Source organism: Eptatretus burgeri, chromosome 10 (assembly GCF_056783735.1).
Source record: "Eptatretus burgeri isolate ZD-2024b chromosome 10, Ebu_testis_v1, whole genome shotgun sequence".
Taxonomy (NCBI): domain Eukaryota; kingdom Metazoa; phylum Chordata; class Myxini; order Myxiniformes; family Myxinidae; genus Eptatretus; species Eptatretus burgeri.
Window position 1 is genome coordinate 38,394,566 of NC_140970.1, and position 24,498 is coordinate 38,419,063.

Genomic DNA, 24,498 nt, shown 5'->3' on the forward strand with positions numbered 1-24,498 from the left:
TGACACTGTCCCAAGAGAGATGGTGATAGCGACACTGAGATGGATAGGAGTGCCGGAAGCAGAAGTCAGGTTGGTGAAAGTGATGTACAAGGGAACGAAGGGAAGAGTTTTGGTTGGACCTGGGATGTCTGAGGAGTTCAGCATGAACATCGGTTTGAGGCAGGGAAGCACTCTCAGCCCACTCATGTTTATCATTGCGATGGAGCTGGTAAGAAGGAAGGTGAGCTTGAGGGGTGGTATGGGGAGGATGTTGTATGCGGATGATCTAGCTGTTGTGGTGGAGAGTGGGTGGGAGATACAGGAAGTACTGGAGGAGTGGAAGGTGGAAGGAGGCATTTGAGAAACATAGGCTGAAGATGAGTACGGAGAAGAGCGAGGTGATGTGGGTCAGGCAGCAGAGAAAATAAATGAATATCAAGTTAGAGAGGGAAGGAGATCAGACAGAGAAATAGGTTTGAATATCTGGGAGGAAGAGTGACCAGGGATGGTAAGTCTGAGGCAGAGGTGCAGAGGAGGATCAAGGTGGGTGCGAATGCCTGGAGGAGGATGGAGGGAATAATGACAGACAGAAAGATATCAAGGAAATTGAAATAGAAAGTTCTGATGTCATGGGTAACGCCAGCCTACCTTTATGGTCTGGAGACGGTAGCACTGACAGAAAGACAACTACAGAGGCTGTAGATTTGCAAGAACAACTGGGTCAGGGGGGATTGCAGGAGTGAAGAGGGTGTATAGAAGTAGGATGGATCAACTGAGGGAGGAGATTGGTGTGCAGATGAGCTTGACGGGGAGATTGGTGAAATGTCGGCTGAGATGGGCTGGGCACTTGGTGCAGATAGGGGAAGAGAGAATGGCAAAAAGAGCAGATAGGTTGAGCAAGGTTGAGCAATAGAGCAAGGTAGGTGGAAAAGAGGTAGACTGCATTTGAGATTGGAAGATTGTGTGAGAAGGGATATCAGTGAGGTGGGGGTGGTTGGAGAATGGAGAGGGTTGGCTGAGGACAGAAGGTGGAGGAGCATCATGGTCAAGACAGGGCAGAAGTTTGGTGCCGTCAGACCTCACCCCCTTATAAAGAGAAAAGGAGTAGTAGTTCAGACGTACACAAATATACATACAGAGAATTGCCTTATTTAATTTTGGAGGATATATTTATTATACCTACAGTCAAAATAAAATACACCACAGAACCATTCGAAGTTGTACCTTTTGCAGCATTACTCACCAGCTTCTGTTACATGGATTGCTTACATGGAGTAAACTGCAATTAATAATTGTCCTCATTTTCACAAAAATTTGAAGTCAACTAATGCATGTTCTCCATATAGTGGGGTAACTTAGCTAAATATAGCATAACAATTGTGCATTTTGTGAGGAAAGCACCAAATTTGGCACACTAGTAGCCTATCATATTATGAACAGATTTGGATATTGGGCCATCTCAAAATTTTTGATGGCAGTGGAAAATGGCTGCCACAGCCATCAGCAGCTGAATTTGAGATGGCCCAATTTCCAAATCTGTTCATAATATTGTTACGGCTGTGTAAATTCGCAATACACCATAAAGGGTCCTCAGGTGAGATATATCGGTAAGTCCATGTGTAGTTAGCCCAAACCCGTTGTATAGAGGGAATATATGTGATCCATTCGGGCTGTGATTCTTCAGTTTGCCGTTTTTCTTTTGCTGTCGTTACTTTGGTGCAAGAACAACTACGAACATCGCCATAACCAACATCTCAACGATCACGCCATTCACTACACGACACCCACAATCACGCCATTCACACCACGACGCCACCTTCCACAAGTACGCTACCACCATCTTCGCCACTCACCGTTCAACAAGCACCGTGCGGTCACGATCTCCGCGGAACGGATGAAAGGAGCGGAATGGCAGCAGCAGCGGGGGTGCGAAGGGGCATCTCCCGCCCAAAACTCCCGCTTAAATATCTCCCGCCGGATTTTCCCTCCTGCTTTTTCTGTGCTTAGGCATGGGGGAGGTGCGATTTGAGCCAGAGATCAAAGGTGAAAAAGGTGAGGGCCTGATTTTGGGGGAATAATTCCCTGGCCCCGAGCCAAAACTGACTTTCCTCGTCCCCCGTACGGCGCGGGGAGGGGGGAACGAGAGGGCACGCCCCTTTTTGGGAAGCTCCCAGAAGGGAGGTGGAGCCAAGAACGGGGCGGGGCAAAGGGCGGAGCCCTACCCTACAAAAGGCGTGGGCGTGAAGGTCGACAAAAACATCGTTCCCTTGTCCCTGAAGGAGAATTGTGGAGCGTTGTTGGGGAGTCCTTGCTCTTGGTTTTCGTTCGTTCGGAGGAAGAGGTTGAAGTTCTGTCGTTCGTTCGGGTCTGGTCGTGGTCGGGCGAAGGTCGTCGAATTGCCACGGGTCGTCGAACCTGGTCCTTGGTGATTGTTCCTGTCGGGCGGATGACACGTGCAGACGCGAGGCACGAGCCCAGTGGACCACGCCAGAGGGACTCGGAGTTACGGTCGCCAAGGACTCAACACGCTCAGGGAAGTCGTGACTTCCATTTCTTTTGGGTTCTGTGGAAACGTGTGTGTGGCGCCAGTCTGGTGAAGTAGAACTGTTATAAATGTTGCCGTGTGAATTGCATTATTCGGTCATAGATCTGCGTGTGTCTCTTCGCTTGCTTTTATTGTGTTTTCTGGCTTGACTGTGATCTACGTGCCTTCCGTGCTGCCGTGTGGCGCGTAATAAATGTGCTGGTCCATTGTTCCCTGTTTCGCTGCGTCCTTTCCTTTGTTTGAATCTCCATCTTGCATCACGTAAGGGATTAATAGTGGGTTTAAAACACCCGGTAAATAATCTGAACAGTCAAGGTCGACAATAACTCCGCTCGGTTATCCCTGTAGTAAGGAACGAGCCGCTTTAGCGGTTCGTGTCCGGAGTCGACCTGCGGTGTGGTACAACTTCTCGGTACGCTATCCGCGCGGGTACTTAGGTAAATCGACCATTCGGCGATCGGACCCTATTTCGCGCGGGTAGAATGCGGACTGAGTTGTGGTGAGGTTAAACCACCACCCGTGACTAGCTCCCGGCGTTGTTCCGAGAGGGTCACGACTGAATTGTCCGTTCCGGTGGGCGACGCGGTCACCATTCGAGTCAAGCGGCCGATCGCATGCCGGACGGGCCAGAATTCACAACAATATGTTAGACTACTAGTGTGCCAAATTTGGTGCTTTCCTCACAAAATGCACAATTGTTATGGTAAGTTGCCCCACTAATATATAAAGTGGATTTTCCACAGCTCAGTTACATTTCCTCTTACCTATAAACCCATGCGTCATGAATAGTGTGGCCATTCATCCAGTTTTATCGATAACAATCCGGTTTTCTGCCCCTTTAGCCTCTATCCTCGATGATACGAAATTAGATGCCTTTATGTCCTTTATTTTCATCTTTAGCTACCCAAGCCTTCGACCCACAATTTAGCTTATGATTTTTGGTTTTCATTGCTTAATAGAATTTTCATTTAATTAAGCCTGTGTTTGTGTATGCCAACAAAGATCCCATCTGTCAAGTTTCCAAATGACTTCATTGGGTTACGTTTACAGCTGTTGTATGACGCTGGTAAACGTTTGCAGTTTCCTAATGATGTCTTCGTGCTACGGCTGTTGCTAGACATTGTTAAACGTTTGTCTGTACGAATAATTCAGCATTGTGGAAACTGTTATGTGCTCTCCTGAAATGACAGACTGCCAGACAAGTGAAGAGAGGTATCTGAAACTTTGCAGCAAAGCCCAGACACTGTACATGCTGCAGACAGTACTGTACACGCTGCGTGTCTCAGTTACCACCTACACCGCAGCAGCACCACTGATTTACAATTAAAGTGTAAAGTTGAAACCATGGCAAAGTCCCATGGGGGCAAAGTCCCAGAGGTCATCAAATATTTTTGGTCTGAATGAATAAATGCCAGAGGCCATTAACACATAATTAGGGGTAAAGAATAAAAGAACATTACAAGGGATTAACTCAGGAATAACTTAGCCACATGGGGGAGATTAGGATTAGCTTCATATGTGCATCCGTGTCGGACTGAGAAACCATTTTTGCGAGGCCTAAGGGAGGTTAAAATTGGTAACAATCTCTTGTGTTCTCTTAAATAGGCCAGTGCAGAATTAACAATTTCTACAGGCTTGGCAGATTATAATTTATATATTTATATTCACGCAATTTTAATCGGGACTTTTCCGTAAGCACTTGCTTAATGGATGCATGACCTGACGTCATGTTGTAAAACTATTTGGTCACATGTTCTCCACTCAGGCACGCTGAGGACCCTGGCCACTTCGCTTTGTCCACCATCTCTTCGCCTGCTGGATGCTTCATCTCTGCTGGGTGTCATAGCTGTGGGCTGAAGCCATGTTCATAGTGGAGCATTTTTGATCCCTGGTTCCGGTATATTTTAAAAGACCTCACAGGGCAGCCTTCATTGGATGCTCATGGCCATTTTTGTTTCATTTTATTTCCTGTATTGTGTGCTTTTGTTGTATTGGATCACGAGTGTGCTTCATTTCTTTATTTTTCTGCCCGTTTTGGTGTCCATCTATCATTTGTCCTGGTGATTCTCCATTTTTGCTGTCCTGTGCCTTCTTATGATAAACTATTCCATAAAAGCAAGTTTGTGCGGTGACCTGTCATTGCAGATTTTGCACTTGAGAAAGCATTTTGGTGTCTTTAATGGTAAATTCCCAGGGAGGATATATTTGATAACATTTTCTTAAAGAGGCTGGTTTTCTTAGAATTAACAATTCACGAACAAGAGCCTGGCAGATTATTTCTATTTGCGCAATTTTCTCAATTTTCCAGGAGTTTCAAGGACTTCAACAAGTTTTTTTCAGATTTTCCAGTCATGGAAAATGCTTCTTCATTTTTCCCGTAATTTCAAGGAGTTTCAAGGACTGTGCAAACCTTGTCTTTCTCTCCCTCTCCTCTTTCACATTGTGACCAATGTAAGAACGCAGTCTTTGTCGGATGAGCAAGGGGTCGCCAACAAGCCCCGCCTTCTTCATCGCTTTCTTTCTATCCCTTTCTTATCTCGTTTCCCCGGAGTGACTGAGGTGCCTATGTGCATAGATTCATGTTAAGCTAACTGACTAAGGGGCTTGTTTGCTTAAGGATAAGATCTTTCCTAATGATACTGTTTTTGCTCTGTAAATATGTGTCCTTTTGGCTTTTATAAACTTTTTGAACTCTCTGATCGTCTTTTCTCCATTGGTTAGAGACTAGTGTGTAAATATTGGATGGGAGTTCTGCCCTGCTCTTTCGCTACAGTTAGTCATTAGCCAATGTCCCACTTACTGTTCCACTTGGCCATTCTCGATTAACAGTCGTGAGGTATTGAAAGCACGGTTCCCTATCTGGGGGGGATTAATTTGCCGGGAAGGTAACACGGGAATTGGACACAAGGACCCTGCCTAAATTAATCGTCTGAGATGGTGTCTGTGGTTGCTTAGCAACCAGTCGTGAAGAGGAGTTATCTGCGGCTTGTTGGCTTCAGGGTCATAGGTCCAAGAAGCCCATCATGATCTGGACCGGTGGATCTGTAACAATACTCAAACAAAGTGGATTGACATATTTTATAATGATTTAAGCAACTTCCAGGAGTTTGATTTATTTTTAAATTGATGACATCCAGTTTTCAAATTATTGTCTAGTGGTGCAAGAGTGCATTAATCGGTATGATAGTTCATCAAATCCTTATGATAATTCCCTATTTTCACATAAAAATAAAAATGTAAGTTCGAAGTGGCCATCCCAACTTAGTAGAATTTTTCTCACTGCCTTTCAACTTTTTTTGGCCAGCAGCTTAGGAGTGCATAAAACACAGAGCAAGTATGTAAATTGGCCAAGTAGGTTTCAATCAAATAAGGTTTGCATACTGAGATACGATTATGATAGTGCAAACCGCTGGGACTTGTAAATACACTCTCCCACCAGGAGCAGAGCAACATGATACATATTTACATAGAGAAATTGAATCATCTCCCCCCCTTCTGAACTCCTGCGACAATGAATTATTTTTTAATGCTTAAAAATATCCTGGGCACACCATTAGTTATCTTGTTGTGTCAAGTTGTGGCCCACTTCTGGTGACATTTCTCCAAACATCACGATCCTGCACTGCTTCCCGATGCTCTGGAAGAGACAGCTTGGTTGCAGCCTTAATATTGCAACCTTGCAGTATGAGAGTTTCTGATTTTGCATCAACATTTCTCATGTATATGGATAGTGATTAAATTTCTTCAAGCACTGATTTGTTTGTTCTTCTTGCAGTCCATGGAATTTTTAACATTCGACTCCAACACCACATTTCAAAACTGTCAATCTTCTTCGTTTCTTTTTCACTGTCAATGATTCACATCCACTGCACATCCACTGCAACTGGAAATACCAGGGCATTCACCAGTCTCCTCTTGGTTTGTATTGTTACATCTTTGTCTTTCCAGGTCTTTGTCCATTCTGACATTGCTGTTCTCCCCAACGCTAACTGCCAATTAATTTCTCTTCGAGATTTTCCACTAACTTCAATCGTAGAACTCAGGAAAATGAAACGTTCCACTTTCCCACATGATCGTCTCCCAATCTGAACACGTCGATCTTCTTGGTTGACAAGATTTTAGTCTTTTTGGGTTTAAATAAAGACCAGGTTTTTTGCTTTCCTTCTTCACTGTCTGTAGCAGTTTGATCCAGTCCTCTTTACTCTCCACCAACAGAGTGGTATCATCAGCATACCTTCGGTTGTTTATTCATGCTCCTCCAATCCTGACTCCATCCTCTATGTCATCAAAATTTGATTGCATGATACATATTGACCAAGTAAGGGGAGAGAAGGCATCCCTGTCTAACTCTTTTTCAATTCGATACCATTCTGTCACTCCATACTGTGTTCTTACTGGAGCTGCTTGTTTAATGTACAGCCTTCTTATTGGACATATCAGGTTGATTTTGCTGAGAAAAATGGTGGATATCAAAGGAAGGTGTGTCTGTTTTATAGATTATAGCAAAGCTTTCAATTGTGTTGGTTTTGAATTGATGGTGATGATGCTGAGAGAAATAGAAATGTTCAATGCCAATGACAGAGAAATGAGAAAAATGACAGCCCTATTTCTCTCAGCATAATTGACATCAATACAATCAAAAGTGTTGTTATAATCTATTAAACAGAGACACACCTTCCTTTGATATCCCCTTGCTTTTTCCATGATCCACCTCAGATTTGCAATTTGATCTTGAGTACCTCTTCCTCTTCTGAAATCTGCTTCCTCAACTCTCATTTCTATCTTAATGAAGTCTTCTATTGTGTTGAATGATCTTTTGTAATATTTTGCTGGCATGTGAAATCAAGGCAATGATTGAGTTATATGAACATTCTCTTGGATCCCCTTTCTTTGGTAATGGTGTGTAGACAAATTGCTTCCACCTTTTGGGCCATACAATCCTGCTCCAAATGTGTGTACAGATAGCTGTTAACATTTTGATTGCCTCCTCCCCAACTTCTTCAAAGAGTTACATTGGAATTTCATCAGCACCTGGTACTTTTTAATTTGCCAGCTCTTACAGTGCTCTACATACCTCATATTTTATCACTATTGGGTCTGGGTCATATTCGCTTTCTACTTCAAAGGTTGCCACCATTTTGCCATCTCGTTTGTATAGAGTTTTGGTGTCCTTCCATCTTTCTTTCACCTGTTTCTTCAGTCAGATATTTTCCTGTTCTATTCTTAAGATCCTAAACCCTAATCCCCAATTCTAAACCGAAACTAAATTTTGATCTTTCTGATCTTTAAAAAAAAGATCTCTTGTTCTTGCCATTCTGTTGTCACTATATCTACGCATGTCTCTGAAATATTTGTCTTTGTCTTTCCTAGTTTGCCTTGGAAGTTGGCATTTAAAACACCACAACCACCAAATCAGCATTTATCCGCAAATACAAGCACCAAATTTCAACTCATTCCATCCAGTTGTTTAAGAGGGCATACAAGTCAAACACACAAACCCACAAGCTAATTTCTATCCTGATAACAGCTAGACAAGTACGATTATAGTATGATTAAAGACAGCACAAAAACCAACATAGGAGCATAACTTACAAGCACACAAACCCTGAGCTGCCACTACCCACCTTGCTTTTCCAATTCGACTTCATTTTTAATATACAGTTTAACATTCCACTATGTTGTGATGCAGTGTAGGATCATTGTAAATGAGTAGGCCTGGTGTTGGCTTAGCGGTTAGGGTGGCTGACTTGGGATCCTAGCATCCTGAGTTTGAGCCCCGTTGGCTGTTGAATTAATACCAGGTGGGGTTGACTCAGCCTGTCATTCTTCTGAGGTCGGCAAAATGAGTACCAGTGTACTGGTCATAGGGACACTGTATCAGTGGCATAGCCGCATCCCCAACCAATCATGCAACCAGCAGCCATAAGGCTGCACTCGAAAGCAGATTGTAAATGAGTTACTATAAGACTGGTTATTGAACTTTTGAGTAACTGAGACTAGAATGTTGTAGTTGAGGTTATAACTTCACTCTGTTGGCTTCTTTAATGAATTTGAAAAAGGGAAAAAAAAAAAGTTTCTAAAATAGTTCATGCTTTATTTTTGTTCCAAGCTGTTCTGTTGTAAAATGTATTTCGTGATACGAGATTGTATGGTCATTACTATAAATACTGTTACGTTTGTTGGGGGCGGGGGGGGTGGGGGATGTTAAGGATTGCCATAAAACAGATAGGAATGTATAGAGCAGCATGGTTTGTGTACGAGTAGTTGACCAATCTCGATATAATTTGTAGGGAGACGTCCGCTTAAGGATTGTCTTGTTTGAATGTGCACCATACATGGGATAGTGTGTGGTAATAATTATTAGTTAGGGATTATGGTTAAGGAAATTGTACATATAACCCCTTTGTAATGTCCCACCGGGTGGAATCGGGTGGTTTGGGGCTCTGCCAGGCAAGGGAGAGAGAGGAGGGCAGAGCTATGGATGCTTCAAGGGGTGGAGCGAGTCCAGAGGGAGATAGAGGAGGAGCCTGGATCACACGGGTGGGGTGGATCAAAAAGGATCGTGAGAGGATAACTGTCTCTGAGGAGCGCCTGGAAAAAGGATCATGAGCGTGGTGGAAAAAGTGTCTGAGGAGAGTGCCTCTGAGGAGAGCCTGGAAAATGGATCGTGAGCCTGGTAGAAAAAGTGTCACTGAGGAGAGAGAGACTGAGGAGAGCCTGGAAGAAGGGCCATGAGTCTTGGAGGAGAACTGACTCTGAGAGGGAGATCGTCTCTGAGGAGAGCTGGTTTGAGGAGAACCAGAAAGGAAGAACCTTGAGGAGAAATGGTTGCTCTGTCTTGGAAGTTGGCCCGCCTGCCTTTGCCCTGCTTCGTCTGCCTTTTGGCTGTTCATTATCCTCACCAACTCATCGCCTGCTTATACCACCTGCCCATGGCTGCATCACCAACACTTCCTACCACCCAGAGATAAGCCACCTGGTTCTTGTTCCCTGTCCCCATCTGTGATTGAGTCCGGAGTGAGGCGCCTTAGATTTTTTTTTCGATTTGTTTTTACCTCAGTGCACATAATTAATTATTTATTAATTGCATTCCCTTTCTTCCCTCCCAACCCGGTCATATTCCTTTCGTCACGATCAGCATCCCCTGGTGATGTTTATCTCTGGTTCAGGAATAAACCCGTTTGTTTTGCAAGAGTTAAGGTTCTCGTGTCTCTCCTTGGTTCTCGCACGCGCAAACCCACCATTAATTGAACGCAGTCTGAGGGAGTAAAAAAGCCAGTCCGGCCCATCCGTCCAGCATTGCTGTTAATCGACCAGGACACGACAATACATATGTTCTGGGATTTTGGTACAATATTATGGAAATTGGCGTTTAAGACCAATATTGGAATAAAATTTGCTCCCTCCAACTCCCCCCCCTCTTCCCCCTCTTCATTTCTTGGATTTGTGCCTGTTGCTGTTCTTCTCTTTCATGAGCTTTTATAACTGTGTTTCAATAGTTAGATAAATAAACATGACATCTCCAAGATAACCTAATATCTCCATCACAGGAGGGGGGGAGGGGGAGATGCAGATGTGCATCAATGGATACAAAAGGTAAGCAGTGCATTCATGAGACTCAGTAAATTTAGAAATCAAAGAAGTATAACACCAAAACTAAGCTGAGGATCTTTGACAGCAACTTGAAGTCAGTCCTCCTATTTGGATGTGAATCTTGGAAAAATGAAAGAATTGCATGTAAACTGGAGTCTTTCATCTACAGCAGCCGTAACAAAATCGTGAGAATCTTCTGGTCTGACATTGCTTGTAATAAAGAAATTGAAAGGCTAACGGGGAGAATAATATCACAGTCAAACAGAACACCAAGAAGGAACCTGAAGAAATAAAGAGCAAAGATGGAGTCATCAGGAGGAACCTGGATCGGATTCGGGTTTCAGCCGCTACTCCACAACCCTCAAACTCATCCAGGCGCAGCCAAGCGAATCTTACAGAAAAAATTCTGCAAGAATTAACTTCTCCTTGGAGAGATAGATAACGAAAGAGAGGAGTAGAGAGTAAAAGAGATGAAAGAGAAGAAAAAGCAAGAATTAGAATGAATAGAAGAGATCAAAATTAGGAGGTGTGGATGGATTGTTCACGTGTTGCCCGTGGAGGACCATGATCTATTAAAAGCAGCAACATGCTCAAATGCTGTGCACCTGATGGGGAAGGAAAGGTTTGGCGGCCAAGAAAGAACTGAACGAGAAGGAAAGGAAATGAACGGAATGAAGGTCACCTGGACTAAAATCAGAACATAGACCAAAGACCGACAAAAGTTCATAAGAAGTCCATATACCAGTATATTTTGATAATACGCAAGTATTAGCATGCAATATCTCCTATTATTCAAACAGCTCCATACATGAGGAGCATTCAAAACATTGCACAGTACTATACAAGTGGAAAGATAATGTTATGGCTTTATAAAACATATGCCGAAATTTAAATGCACACAGCATGTAGACTCTTAGAATAGTTATTTCCCTAATGTATGTTAAGAATAGCACCTTCCCTGTAGGGGTTATCTTTCTATATATTACTGAAACTCTCATCTTGTATATATGTATGTATGTATGTATTGTTGCGGATTCCGCGCCCGCCGGCGTGCTGACGGCCACGCAACTCGAATCGCGGCACGTCGCCCACCGGACGGACAATCCAGTCGTGACCCTCTCGGACTAACGCCGGGAACCAGTCACGGGTGGACCTTTCGGTCTCACCGCGATCGAGCCAATCAGCCCCCGCGTGGGATAGGGTTGCTCGCCAAATTCGACCTACCTAAGTACCCACGCGGAGGGTAGACCGGGCGATCGCACCTCGCCGCAGGTCGACTTCGGACACGGGCCACTTAAGCGACCCGTTCCGTACTATCAGAATAACCGAGCGGTGTTATCGTCGACCTCGACGGTTCGATTAATTATCGGGCGTACTCAGCCCACTACCAACCCTTTACGTGAAGCAAGATGAGGGTTCAATGGGGGAAAAGACGAAGCGAAGCGGGAGAACAGTTCAACAATAAAGCACATTTATTCGCGGCACACGGGAAGCACACAAATACAATTCCACCAAAAGCACACAAAAAAAAGAAAACACAATTCCATTTACACAAAAAGCAAATATAAAAGCGAAAACAATGCAGAGCTAATACCGACTACCGAGCACACGGCAACACTTATACAATTCTACTTCACAGACGGCGCCGACAACACATACCCAAAACCAAGGAAAAGAAATCCCCCAAGAATGAGGCGGGCCTGAGGCCGAGACCGGGTCGCGCCTACCCGTCTGGTGATGAGACGCGGAGCGGCGATGGCGCCTCAAATCCGCGGGCCTCGCAGACAGTGCCTGGCAGGGGGTGGGAAAAGGGGCCCCCTTGGTCGCACTATCTCAGCGCGGGGGGAAACAGGAGGGGGTTGCTGATGCTCGGGGTATAGAGGATCTTTATTATCCCTGGTGTGCGTCTCCACCTCGGCCAGGTCGCGCTGCCGGCCTTCCTCGGGCGTGCAGCTCCCGGCACCGTCGCGAGCACCCCCTCGTCTGCCTTCGCCGCGGCCGCCTCTCCGCCTCTCCGCCTCTGGACTCTCCACCCTGGACTCTTCTTTGGGCTCTCCTCGTTCGACTCTCTTCAGCTTCTCCAGCTACTGCAGGCTTCGGGCTCCAGACTTCCACTCTCGTCCCCTCCGTTCCGACTCCTTCTCGTTCTCTTGACTGACGAACACCGTCCTTTTTATCCCCCCCGTAGCTTCGCCTTTGACCCCCTCCCTTTGACCTTTCACCTCGCTCCCCATTGGCCCGAGAAAAAGTGGGCGTGAAGGCTTTTTGATCCACAAATTTGCATATATCGATCGTTCTGGAGGCGGGGCCAAATCGCCCCTCGCTCACCGATTGGACGGCAAAAAGTGGGCGTGTGTCGTTTTTGATCCGTTTTTGAAGCACAAAATCCGTGATTTTGTACACGCTGTTCAACGTGCGCCCTGCACGAGTCCAACACCGGTACCCACAGCGGGGCAAGAACGGTGGCGATGCTACGGTTGCGAGGTGTGACGGGAAGGTCGTGGCGGTTGTGGTGAAGCGGTGGTTGTGGTCGGTGGTTGATGTTGTGGTTGTGATCATGGCGGTTGGTCCAAAATAAAGATAGTAAAAGAAAAACGGCTATCCTGAAGAGTCGCAGCACGCATGAATAACATTTATTCCCACTAGACAACGGGTTTGGGCCTAACTACACATGCACTTACCGAGATACCTCACCTAAGGGACCTGAATGGTGGTTTGCGAATTTGGTAACCACAACAGTATGTATGTATGTTCCTGAAATAGAGACAAAAAGGTACAGGATAGCGCAAAAATTTTAGTGCCACCTTACTCACCATTCTACTTCGGTGTGCAGTATCAAGTTTCATTAAAATTGGGCAACGAAAAAAAATATTAAAAAAAATCAATTTGCGATTCAGTCAAGTACTCTTCGGGAGAATTTGATCAATGTAAACAACCTCAGCGATATAGTTCGCTGGAGCTGTCTTCCTTTTTTTTTTTCCTTGAAATGATATACAGTAGACTAGGTGTAAGTCGGCAGCATGTAAGTCGTCACTTCGCCTAAGTCGGCAGCGTCAAAAAGTCCTGAATTTATCTCATGTTAAATCCCTATGAATAAAGGGTCATCCCTCTGTAAGTCGTCATCTCTAAGTCTTCACTTCGTCTAAGTCGTCAGATGTTGTCCATTCCCACGTAATGGAAACTCAAGTAAATTACCACTCCTAACTCGTCACACGGAACTGCTGCCTCGTGAGAAGCCCGATTTCATGGAATCGTGATGCTCGCTCATTGGTGTACACCGCCAGTGATAGGCTATTTATAATTGCATACACACGTTGATCGCACTGCAGGCAGGACAATGGCGACTAAGCGTAAGCTTACAACTAAAACCTACCAATAAAAATACGACATTATACAGTTTTGCGAGGCAAATCCACTGATGAAGAAAACAGACATAGCTGAGAAGTTGGACATCAAACGGCAGACATTGAACGATATCTTGAAGAATAAGGGCAAGATAATTTGGACAAGTGGAGAAGATCGTGAGGCCGGTGGGAAGTGTGAAATGCGTGTCCTTTGAAGATGTCGATGACGTGCTCATCATCTGGTTTCGGCAAATGTCGGCTCAGCCAAATATTCGGTTTCGGCCGATACTGTCTTTCGGTGGAGGATTGCCCAGCCAACATCATGGAATACAATGACCGGTTTGAATCCTTACTCATGCACCAGATGCCCAAGAGTTTGAGGCAGTCAAACATAATGGATTACTTCGCGAAGAAGTAAAGGATCGATCGAGCTTAGTGTTGAAGTCCGATCATGGTTTTATATTGGCTTGTTTTGTACATTACCGCACTCACTTACTCATAGGCATTGAGTGGTAAACATCACCACGATGACTGTGTGTCATGTAATTTGTCACCATACCATCACCGATGGTATACGAGTTGTCTTACAGAGTTGTTCATTATCTTTACTTTTGATAAACTGATTCATGAATTCCATCTTTGCTTGATCACCTTCCAACTCACCAACTCACCCCCACCTATGCCCCGAGGATTGCGTTTTCCTTTTGGTACAATAGCCGGCTCTCACACATATGTGTCCAGGCCACGCGCGACTTCATCCTTCACCCCACAGTCATCATGAATGTTCGCATACGCGTAAGTCGTCACATTTCTAAGTCGTTACTTTTTTCTCGGTCCCGATGGTGACGACTTACGCCTAGTCTACTGTATTTAAAAATCTCAAACATTAAGTAGAGACAAAGAACGATTTATTTTTAAGCATAAAATAAACATCGCCATTTTGATCTTATACTTCCATGTTCAATTAATAAATAAAATTGTGTTTAGAAGATTATGCACAATAATTTCTTCGACTTTCTTTTCTCTGTTTTTTTTTTTCACATTGACACGCAATATCAAGTTTCGTTCAAATCGGGCAAGGAAAATTTTTTATTAAAAAAAATCAATTCCCGATTCAGTCAAGTACTCTAGGAGAATTTGATCAATGCAAACAACCTCAGCGGTATAATTCGCTGGAGCTATCTTTTTTGTTTTTGTTGTTTGAAATTATATTTTTTATCAACGCTGTCACAACGGGAACCAACGGGTTCACGGGTCGTCTAGTTATGTCATTAAATGTGTTGGGTTGGGTAGCCAGCACCCCCTCTCAACATGTTAGCATAACAGCAACATCAGCACGTCATGAAGTGTGCCATGACTGCCGTCATCACGTCGGGCATGCATCGTTTTACTGCCATGGCTTATCGGCATGTGCAAATAACACCAGCATTCTGGAAACTTTGCCAAAGCCATGGCTTTAGAAGCGGACGTCGAATTTCCAAATTTCCATTTATCATTTAAAGCCCCAACTGAGTCCTTGTCTGTATGTACATCTACACTGAACTGTAATTTCTTGCCATCTACCCCGGTACTGTATCTCTTTTTTTCCCAAACCTCTGTTCATTCCCCTCCACCTGAACATGACCGCTATACAGACTAGGATATGACACAGCCCCCCTGGAATAATTGCCACATTCCTGGCTTTATGCCATGGACATTTTTAGATGTGTGGGGTTCGTTGCTGGTGCATGGGGGTGGAAGGGATTTCCCCATGTTGAGGAGCTCTGCTCCTGGTGAGAGCTGGAAGGGGCAACGGAGGGCATATCCGGGCGGGTAGAAGAATGGGCGGGGCTGCAGGGGGCATCCCCCAATGGCTGGCATGGGGCTAGCTCATGGGATCTGACGTGGCCCAATGGCTGGCCCGGGCTGCCTTGGAAGATCTGACATGTGGCTCTTTGGCCCCGCCTGCCCAAAGACTATAAAGCTGTGCCTGACGCTCTGGTTTATTCTATGTCTCTATCTCTCTCTGCCATGGTCATCGCTGTGACTTTCTTCACTGGTCCAGGACGCTTTTGTGTGGAGTTCTGACGGAACTCGTGGACCCTTGGTTGTGAAGTGCAGTGTCGAAGCTATTCCAGAGAGCAACAGGGAGAGCGGTACCAAGCTGGAGAGGGCGATGGTTCAATTGTCTCCCTGTGTGTGTGGTCTGATGGGTACCCTGTCATGTTATCCACGTCGATAAGGAATAGGTTCAGTTAAGTCTGCAACTTGTACATTTTCTTTGCTTTTTGTAAATACACACCTTGATTGCCTTTTATTGCATTTACCCTTTGACTGCCCCGGTTGCCCTTTAACTCCATTAAAGCCCTTGTGTTCCCTTCCCTCCTTCCCTATACCCCACAAATGCTTCTTGTAAATAAATTATTCTTGTTGAATTATATTTCCAATCTGCCCATGGTTGTTCTTTCTTCCATTGGTCCAGCAATGTCCACACATATATTAGCCGGGAGATTATAATTCCCCAATGGATTGGCCCTCACATCAGTCTGGCATTGTGCTCGTGGTAAGCTTGGCCGCCTTAATCAAGATTTTAAAAAATAGCACAAAAGTAGCTGAGGGCTCGATTCCCCAATAAAGCCGCCGTCACACCTTGACGTTTTAGCCAGCGTATGGCAACATATCAAAATGTATGTAAAACGCTGGCATACGCTGAACTATTGATGTTTTTTTTTCAGTTTTTGGCGTATTCATAACGAGTTGGACGTATGCATAACGTATTAGTAACGTACACAGAACGTTTCAATAACTTATAGATAACTTATACCAATGAATGCTTAGCGTATTGTTGGTGTTCACAACCTATGCCCAACGATAGTCGAACGTATACATAGCGCGCGGCAGCGGATCGCCGATGATCACGTGGCGTAGCCTATTAAAAGGCTGCCGCTCGACGATTCAAATCATAACCGCACTAGACATCGAAGTGTCAAGGCCCTGTCACACCTTGACGTTTTAGCCAGCATATGCTGACGTATGAAAAATTTGCCGAATACGTTATGGGTAAGTTTTGTATACGTTAAGAGCACGCTGAAGCACGCTGGCATACGTCGAAGTACGCTGAGCACGTCGACAAATTTTAAGCATGCTCAAAATTTTTCGACGTATGCCAGCGTATGACGCGCACGTTCTGCATACGCTGGCCATAAGTTGTAGGCACGTTATGCGATAGTTGACACACGTTACTTGCAAGTTACTAATAAGTCGAAACACGTCGAGGTAATGTTTAGCGTACCCGAAACTTATTTCTAAGCTATGAGTAACATGCTTTGAACCTATGAGTAACGTGCTTTGAACCTATGTGTAACGTATCTCCAACGCATTTTGACGTCTTCCGGATGACCACAGAACTTACTGAACGTGTTACTAACTTACAGCTACCGTATAATGGCATATTGGCAGCGTTTAGGGGAATTGGTGTATAAAAATGGGCTTCACACAGGAGAAACCCGTCAATGTTCCAGACTCCATGGTTTTTTTTTTGGTTTTTTTTTTTTCTTCGGCATGACGGTGATGTTAACAATTTGATTTCTAGTGCGGTTATGATTTAAATCATTGAGCGGCAGCCTATTAATTATATTATATTATAACCGCACTAGAAATCGAAGTGTCAACATCACCATCATGCAGGAAAAAATAAATAAATAAATAAAAACCATGGAGTCTGGAAAACTGACGCTAAACATTACCTCGACATGTTTCGACTTATGAGTAACTTACAAGTAACGTGTGTCGACGTGTGTCAACGATGGCGTAACGTGCCTTCAACTTATGGCCAGCATATGCAGAATGTGTGAGTCATACGCCGGCATACGTGGAAAAATTTGAGCATGTTAAAATTTGTCAGCGAACTAAGACGTATGCCAGCGTGCTCTTAACGTATCCAAAACTTACCCATAACGTATTCGACGTGTGCCAGCGTTTGACAAATTTTTCATACATCGGCATACGCTGGCTAAATCGTCAAGGTGTGACAGCGGCTTAACGAGACTGCGTGTACTCCAGTTAAACGGGAGTCAGACGGAGAACACTGGGTCAACATGGTTAAATTGTTGGCATTCACGGTCGATTGGCAATCCACTGCGATACTGACTTATTCGTATATGACGGCCTCAATTCCCGGTGAATTTCTCAAACATTTTGAACACCCCATGTCTGTTTCAAACAGCAACCTCACTTGTTACCTCTGCCACTGAAGATGGATGGAGGTTATGTTTTCACCCCTGTCTGTCTGTTTGTTCATGAATTAAATATCTCAAAAAGTTGCAGATGGATTTGGATGAAATTTGGTGGAGAGCTTGGGTAAGTGACACCGCTGAAAGGGTTAGATTTTGGTGAAGATCCAAATCCGGATCTGGATCTGAGAATTTTTAAAGTAATTCTTCACCATTGAGTGATAGGGCTAAAACGATGTACAGCACAATATCTCAAAAGGTTGTGGATGGATTTGGATGAAACTTGGTGGATGAGTTGGTTAGGTGACAAGAACAAGCTGATTAAATTTTAGTTCAGATCAGAATCCAGATCTGGCCTATCAGTGGGATACAAAATGTAAACTAATCAGCCTGGGGAAGAATGTGCTCCACCGAGTGCTCTTCTAGTTAATTTATTTGATGCTGCCCTTGAGGCTGAACAATTATATTCTGAACCAAATATTGAGGGTGAAACACTGCTCTTACATCCATAGGACTCAGCCTCTTACCAGAATCTTATGAAGCACCTTTGCAGCCACCCGATCATATACAACCAGCGTCTTGTCTTCACCACCAGAAATGATGTAGTTGTCATCCGCAGATAAGCAAATTACTGCTTTGGAATGATGTTGAAGACTATGAACTTCTTTGTAGCTGACTGTAAGCAGGTTGTGAAGAATGATCATAATGTATACAATTGATAAAGAAAATGACTTTTGTAAAAAGTAAAACTGACAATTAGAAAGCAATTCTTACCTCTGACATCGTACAAGTTGATGAGGTGGTTGTAACTGCCCGCAATGAGGAGTGTGTCCTGAACAAATTGTGAGCAGAGGAAGAAAGACTCATTCCTAAGTGAGAATGAAGAGAAAACAAATGCAATTACAGTGAATATGAATAGGGTTAAAGAAAGAAAGAAAGAAAGAAAGAAGTGTGATGACACTGAAAAAAAGTCGTTTCATATCCTAATAATAAGCCATTATCCCACAAGATATTTTCATTGTAAAGTAATACCCCAATTTACGTCGACCCTTTTTACGTCATTTCGCAAATACGTCGTCACTTTTTAAATACCATGACCAGATTTGCGTCACCTCAACTCACACTTAAAAAAAAAAAACCATACCTTTTATTCTCGAACGTTTTCAGAATTTAAAAGACTGATAAAGACGCCATAATGCGTTGCTAAAATACCAAATTGGGAGATCGCAAAATCGGCGAAAGAACTACTGTACTTTGCTTCATACAAAGAAATGTACCGTACTATAGATTGGCTAAGAGGCATCGTAAAAGTGTTCCCTTCAAAGTGAAATTAGATGTTATTCGTCAAATGTACGATGGTGAACATGCTGATGGTGCCGGAATATTACGTTTGCCTCCACCAAATGCCGACATTCATTGAAGGAGAAAGAAAAAGAGGAACCCCCAAGTTCGACCACTTCTGGAAGAGGTTTATTTTTATTTAAATATGTCTGAATTTTTTTTTTAATTTGTAGGGCTATGTGTATTGCAATACAACTTTCATTAACCAAAAAGAGTAATATCATAGGTAACCAGAATGACTCGGTAGAGCGTGTACCTCCACCAAGCTGAACAGTTTACGTTTTGTATCGCATTGATAGGCGAGATCTGCATCCAGACCAATCGTCCTTGTCACACACCAAAATCTAATTGGCTTGTTTTTGTCATCTACGCAACTAATGCACAAAATTTTGTCATAACCTGTCCACAACTTTTGGAAATATCATGCTGCATATCGTTTTTGGTCCCATCTCCTCATGGTGAGGAATCACTGAAAAAATCATCGTATCTGGATTTTCACCAAAATCAAATCAATTCGTCCTTGTCACACATCCAACCCTGTCCACCAAGTTTTGTTAGAATCCACCCATAACTTTTTGAGATAACATATGATATATATATATAGTTTTTGGCCCTATCTCTCAATGGCGAAGAATCATTAAAAAAAAAAAAAAAGGTTATCGTATCTGGATCCGGATCTTCACCAAAATCGAATTGTTTCATCCTTGTTACACACCAAACTTCGTTCATGTTACACACCCACCACCAAATTTCGTTCGAATCCATCATTAATTGTTTGATATATCCTGCTCACTGACTAACAAATAGACAGGGGTGAAAACACAACCTCCATCCACCTTCGGTGGCGGGGTAAAAAACGAAATACAACACGTGAAATGGCGATGTTAGGAACGCATCCCCCACTTATTCCCATTAATTCTTATGAGAAAAATTGCTTTGATTTACGTTGTTTCGATATTTGTCGAACTTTTCAGGAACGCATCCCCAATGTAAACAGGGGTCTTACAATATTCTCAGTAGCAAACAAATACCTGATTTCTCCCACTTGCTTCCCATTGGCTGACATGTCCCATAATTTAATTGTGTGATCCCAAGATGCAGAACTCAGAAGGCAATCATGAAAGGCCAAGGAGGACACCCATCCCTGTAAAATAAAAATGATATGCATAATTGAATTCAGGACATTAAGATTCCAAATCCTGAAATTGGTAACCCAAATCACCAAAAAAATAAACAATACTACAGGGAAATGTATTCATTGACATATAAGCAACCCGGAACCGGTTATCCGCAAGTCTCACACACACACACACACACACACACACACACACACACACACACACACACACACACACACACACACACACACACACACACACACACACACACACACACACACACACACTGATTACAGATTGACAAGTGTTTCTGGTTCATTCACGTATGATGCTGGTCTGAGCAGTCCCCCCCTCAAGCTCATGAAAGCTAAGTTTTCCCAGACCAGATACGTTGTGTTTTACTGTTTTATTTTTAATTCCTCTGTTGCTGGTCATATTTTCATCCAATTTTCAGGATCAAGCCGTACCTAATTATATTGAATTGTCAAATTTGTGTCACTGTTAAGGTCTGACGGATTTGTGTCTGTTGAGGGGATGGGCTTCTCGAGGTTAAGAATGTATAACTGAGAAATAGTTATTTCCTTTATTGCATGTTTTAGCATAAGAGTGAGGTAAAATTAACTGTATAAGGAATACGCATAGATATTCGTATAGAATGCATGTGGTCCCACTTCCAAATGTTTATCGAAAACCATTTCTCTCTTCAGCCATTTTTAGAGTTTCATCCTTTGTAATATATCCACTCTCAGGAGAGCCAGAAAACAACATGTGTCCAACCTTATGATTGAACTCTCAAACTTGTCTCCCTCTTCCAGATAAGAGGCTGGTGGTGCCTTGTTAAGTCTGTCCCTGGAGTATGCTCCCCCAATACCCCTTCCCTCTTCAAATGGCACCACAGCAGAGTCCGCTCGTGAGAAGGCCAAATGCCTCAATTCTGTGTTTGCTTCAAAATATTGTATCCCTAACCCCTCTCTCTCTTTACCCATGCTTCCTAATCATACCCAACTGCTCTTGAATTCTGTGTCGTTTGCACCTGAGAAGGTGAAAAGGTTTCTGCCAACCGTCAACCAAGGCCCCGAAGACTGGCATCACATTGGAGGTCGACAGGCTCCTCTGGCTGATAGTAGTGAAGTAGAGATGTTTCCGACACTTCTTTCTTCAGATGATCAAATACAAATTCATGGTGGTGTGGTTCCCATAAGTATTCAGAATCCTTTTCAAGAAGGTTTCTGAGAGAATCAGATTTCACACTGAAACCCTTGATGAAGCGTGACAAATATATTATGAAGCCGATAAAATGTTGAAGTTCGGCCTTGTTCTCAGTTCTTGGAATAGCTCTCAGATCTTGAACCTTCTGTGGGTTAGGCCATATTTCTTGTCTGCCATAAACATCACCAAAAAGGTGATATCAGTCTTCTTGATGGAACATTTGTATGACTTGACAACCAGGCCTTCGCACATTGCTGTTTTCATCAGCGTGTCGAGGTTCCCATCATGCTCCTCCTCAGTGGCGTCGTAGATGGCCACGATGCCATCTGCTATGCGAAATGCACCATTGCATATTACAACAAAGTAATAAGTTGTTGGCTATCACTATCAAGTCTTACAGACCAATAACGTGACTTGGCATCCAGTTTCAAGAAGTACTTCACTTCATCAAAACACAATGTGGGTTCTGTTATATGCAGATAGGACACTCTGTGCTGCTTAAGGCCCGGTCACACCTTGACGTTTTAGCCAACGTATGCCGATTTTTGAATTTTTTTTCTAAAACGCTGGCACACGTTGAATACGTTATGGGTAAGTTTTGATAACATTGAGAGCACGCTGGCATACGTCGTAGTACGTTGCCATACGTCGTTGTACGTTGGCTTTAAACGTTGTACTTTTCGGTTGTCCTCAAATTTTTTCATGCTTGAAATTTCACGACGTATGCCGGCGTATGACTCACACGTTCCGCTACGCTGGCCACAAGTTGTAGGCACAGTCTGCGATCGTTGACAGACGTCAACACATGCTACTTGTAAGTTAATCATAAGTTGAGACACGCCGAGGTAGTGTTTAGAGTACCCGAAACTTATTTCCTACCTATGATTAACGTGTTGTTGGCACGTTACGCGATCGTTGCCACACATCGACAGACGTTACTTTTAATTTACTCATAGGCTGAAAGACGTCGGTATAATGGATCGTCCTTGCGTCAGCGTCCACGGCCACGGCCAGGACACTTATTTGCAGCATTCTTCAAACTTTTCTTCGGCATGACGAGGATGTTCACACTTCGATGTCTAGCTTGGCTATGATTTAGTCCCCCCCTCAAGCTCATGAAAGCTAAGTTTTCCCAGACCAGATACGTTGTGTTTTACCGTTTTATTTTTAATTCCTCTGTTGCTGGTCATATTTTCATCCAATTTTCAGGATCAAGCCGTACCTAATTATATTGAATTGTCAAATTGTCCATCGGCAGCGTCTATTTAAAATAGTCGAGTTTGAGCGTTTTAACACGTTCAGAAGAAACGTTTCAAATTTCCAAACCCCAGCGTCAAAAAAAAACAAACAAAAAAAAAAACAAAGGCGAGTGACAGCAATTTAAATCGTTCATTGTAAACAATGAAACTAGATGAGTGGTACCGTTTAAAAGTCGTTGAGTGTAAAAAAAATCCAATTGTTGAGCGCAAGCGTCTACTTTCAATAGTGGAGATGCAGCCATTTAAATCGTTGAGTGGCAGCCTATGAACCTACCCGTGGACACGCGGACGCAAGGACGATCCATCACAACCCACACCCTCCCTCTCACACCCACCTACTACTGCCAACATGAACAAACTACTACTAATACTAATACTAATAGTAATACTGATACTGATACTGTTACTGCTGACATGGACATCGACTCCAAAACGACTCGAAAACACTGTTGGGTTCCCCTTTTATTAACACCATTTTTATATACCAACTCCCAAAACCGCTGGGAACACGTCTTTATATGGCAGTTGTAACCTAGAAACACGTTCATTTATTTTTTTTGTCGACCGGAAGACGTCATTGGAATACGTCTACATACGTCGATGTGTGTTGGGGCTACGTAAAGAATTGGTTCAAAGCATGTCAAACATCAGTTAGAAATAAGTTTCGCGTAAAAAAGACATTACCGCGACGTGTTTCGACTTATGAGTAGCTTATAAGTAGTCTTTGTGGACGTGTGTAAGCGTCCACATATCGTGTGTAAAACTTATCCTCATCGCATGCGGAACGTGTGTCATACGCCGAGTACGTCGTAAAATTTTGAACATGTTCAAAATTTCTTGACGTACTCTACTTACTACGACTTATGATAGCGTATTTAGCGTTCTACTCGCACATACCAAACTTACCCATACCGTATTCGACGTGCCCCAACGTTTTAGACACACTTTTTGTTACGTCGGCATACACTGGCAAGATCGCCAAGGTGTGACCGCGATTTTGACCCTTCCATTTCTACGGCAGTTATGATTCGAATCGTTGTGCGTCAGCCTTTTAATAGGCTACGCCACGACATCGTCGGCGATGCGTGCAATGCGCTATGCCTAAGTTAGACTATCGTTGGGCATCGGTTGTGTAGGCTGACAACAGGTTCAGCATTCGTTGGTATAAGTTATCTATAACACAACGAAACGTTCTGTGTAGTTACCAATGCGTTATACATAAGACCAAGTCGCTATGAATACGTCCGAATCTTTAAAAAAAAACATCAAAAGTTCAACGTAAGCCAGCGTTTTACATAAATTTTAACACGTTGCCATCGCTGGCTAAAACGTCAAGGTGTGACCGGGCCTTTAAAGGGAGCCAGTGGAAGGTTTATCGTTTGAATCCAACATTTCAGGACACATGTTTCGAAGAAGACAGATGGGTAGAGTGTTTCCTTGGGTACCTGTATCCACCTTCAGCTGAAAATAATGAACGCCCAGCCTGTTGTGTAGACTGAGATGATGTGTGAGGTAGGCTTCGCTACATTGACCAGGTGTATTAATTGAGGTGAAAACCAATGAATCAAATTGGGATTGAGATGAAAACCATCATCAGGGTTGTTGCTGTTTTGAAGCCTGTGTTGCTGTTTCATGACATGAGTGTTATATGCTTGTTCATGTTGTTAAATGGCATAGAGAATACATTGGGTATCAGGCGACCACAAATATCTTACGTGCGGGTGTTGTACCCTATCTTGTTGTTTGTTGTGAAGGTCAACACGAGCATATGATGTTCCATTCCATTGGGTTCCAGCAAGTATTCCCTGTCGGACAACAGCTATTGGGTGCAGAATTTCGAGTTGCTTAGTAGCTGCAGGCATTTGATGGGAGGTTGGGTCATGGTTATGGAAACTTAGA

General features: G+C 43.5%; 1 protein-coding gene across 12 annotated transcripts in view; it reads right to left on the minus strand.

The window, feature by feature from the left end:
- LOC147018349 (F-box/WD repeat-containing protein 9-like) overlaps nt 1–24,498 on the minus strand; it is a 99,001-nt gene that overhangs the window by 44,506 nt on the left and 29,997 nt on the right. For all 12 annotated transcript variants that reach the window (XR_015062344.1, XR_015062343.1, XM_085897930.1 and 9 more), the window contains exons 5-7: nt 20,045–20,157; nt 18,447–18,541; nt 18,200–18,348 (exon numbers count right to left, since the gene is read on the minus strand). Coding sequence is in view for 10 of the 12 variants with exons in the window: in XM_085897930.1 (XP_085754056.1) it covers nt 18,200–18,348; nt 18,447–18,541; nt 20,045–20,157 (357 nt within the window). In the remaining 2 variants the exon portion in view is untranslated. The remainder of the gene's footprint in view (nt 1–18,199; nt 18,349–18,446; nt 18,542–20,044; nt 20,158–24,498) is intronic.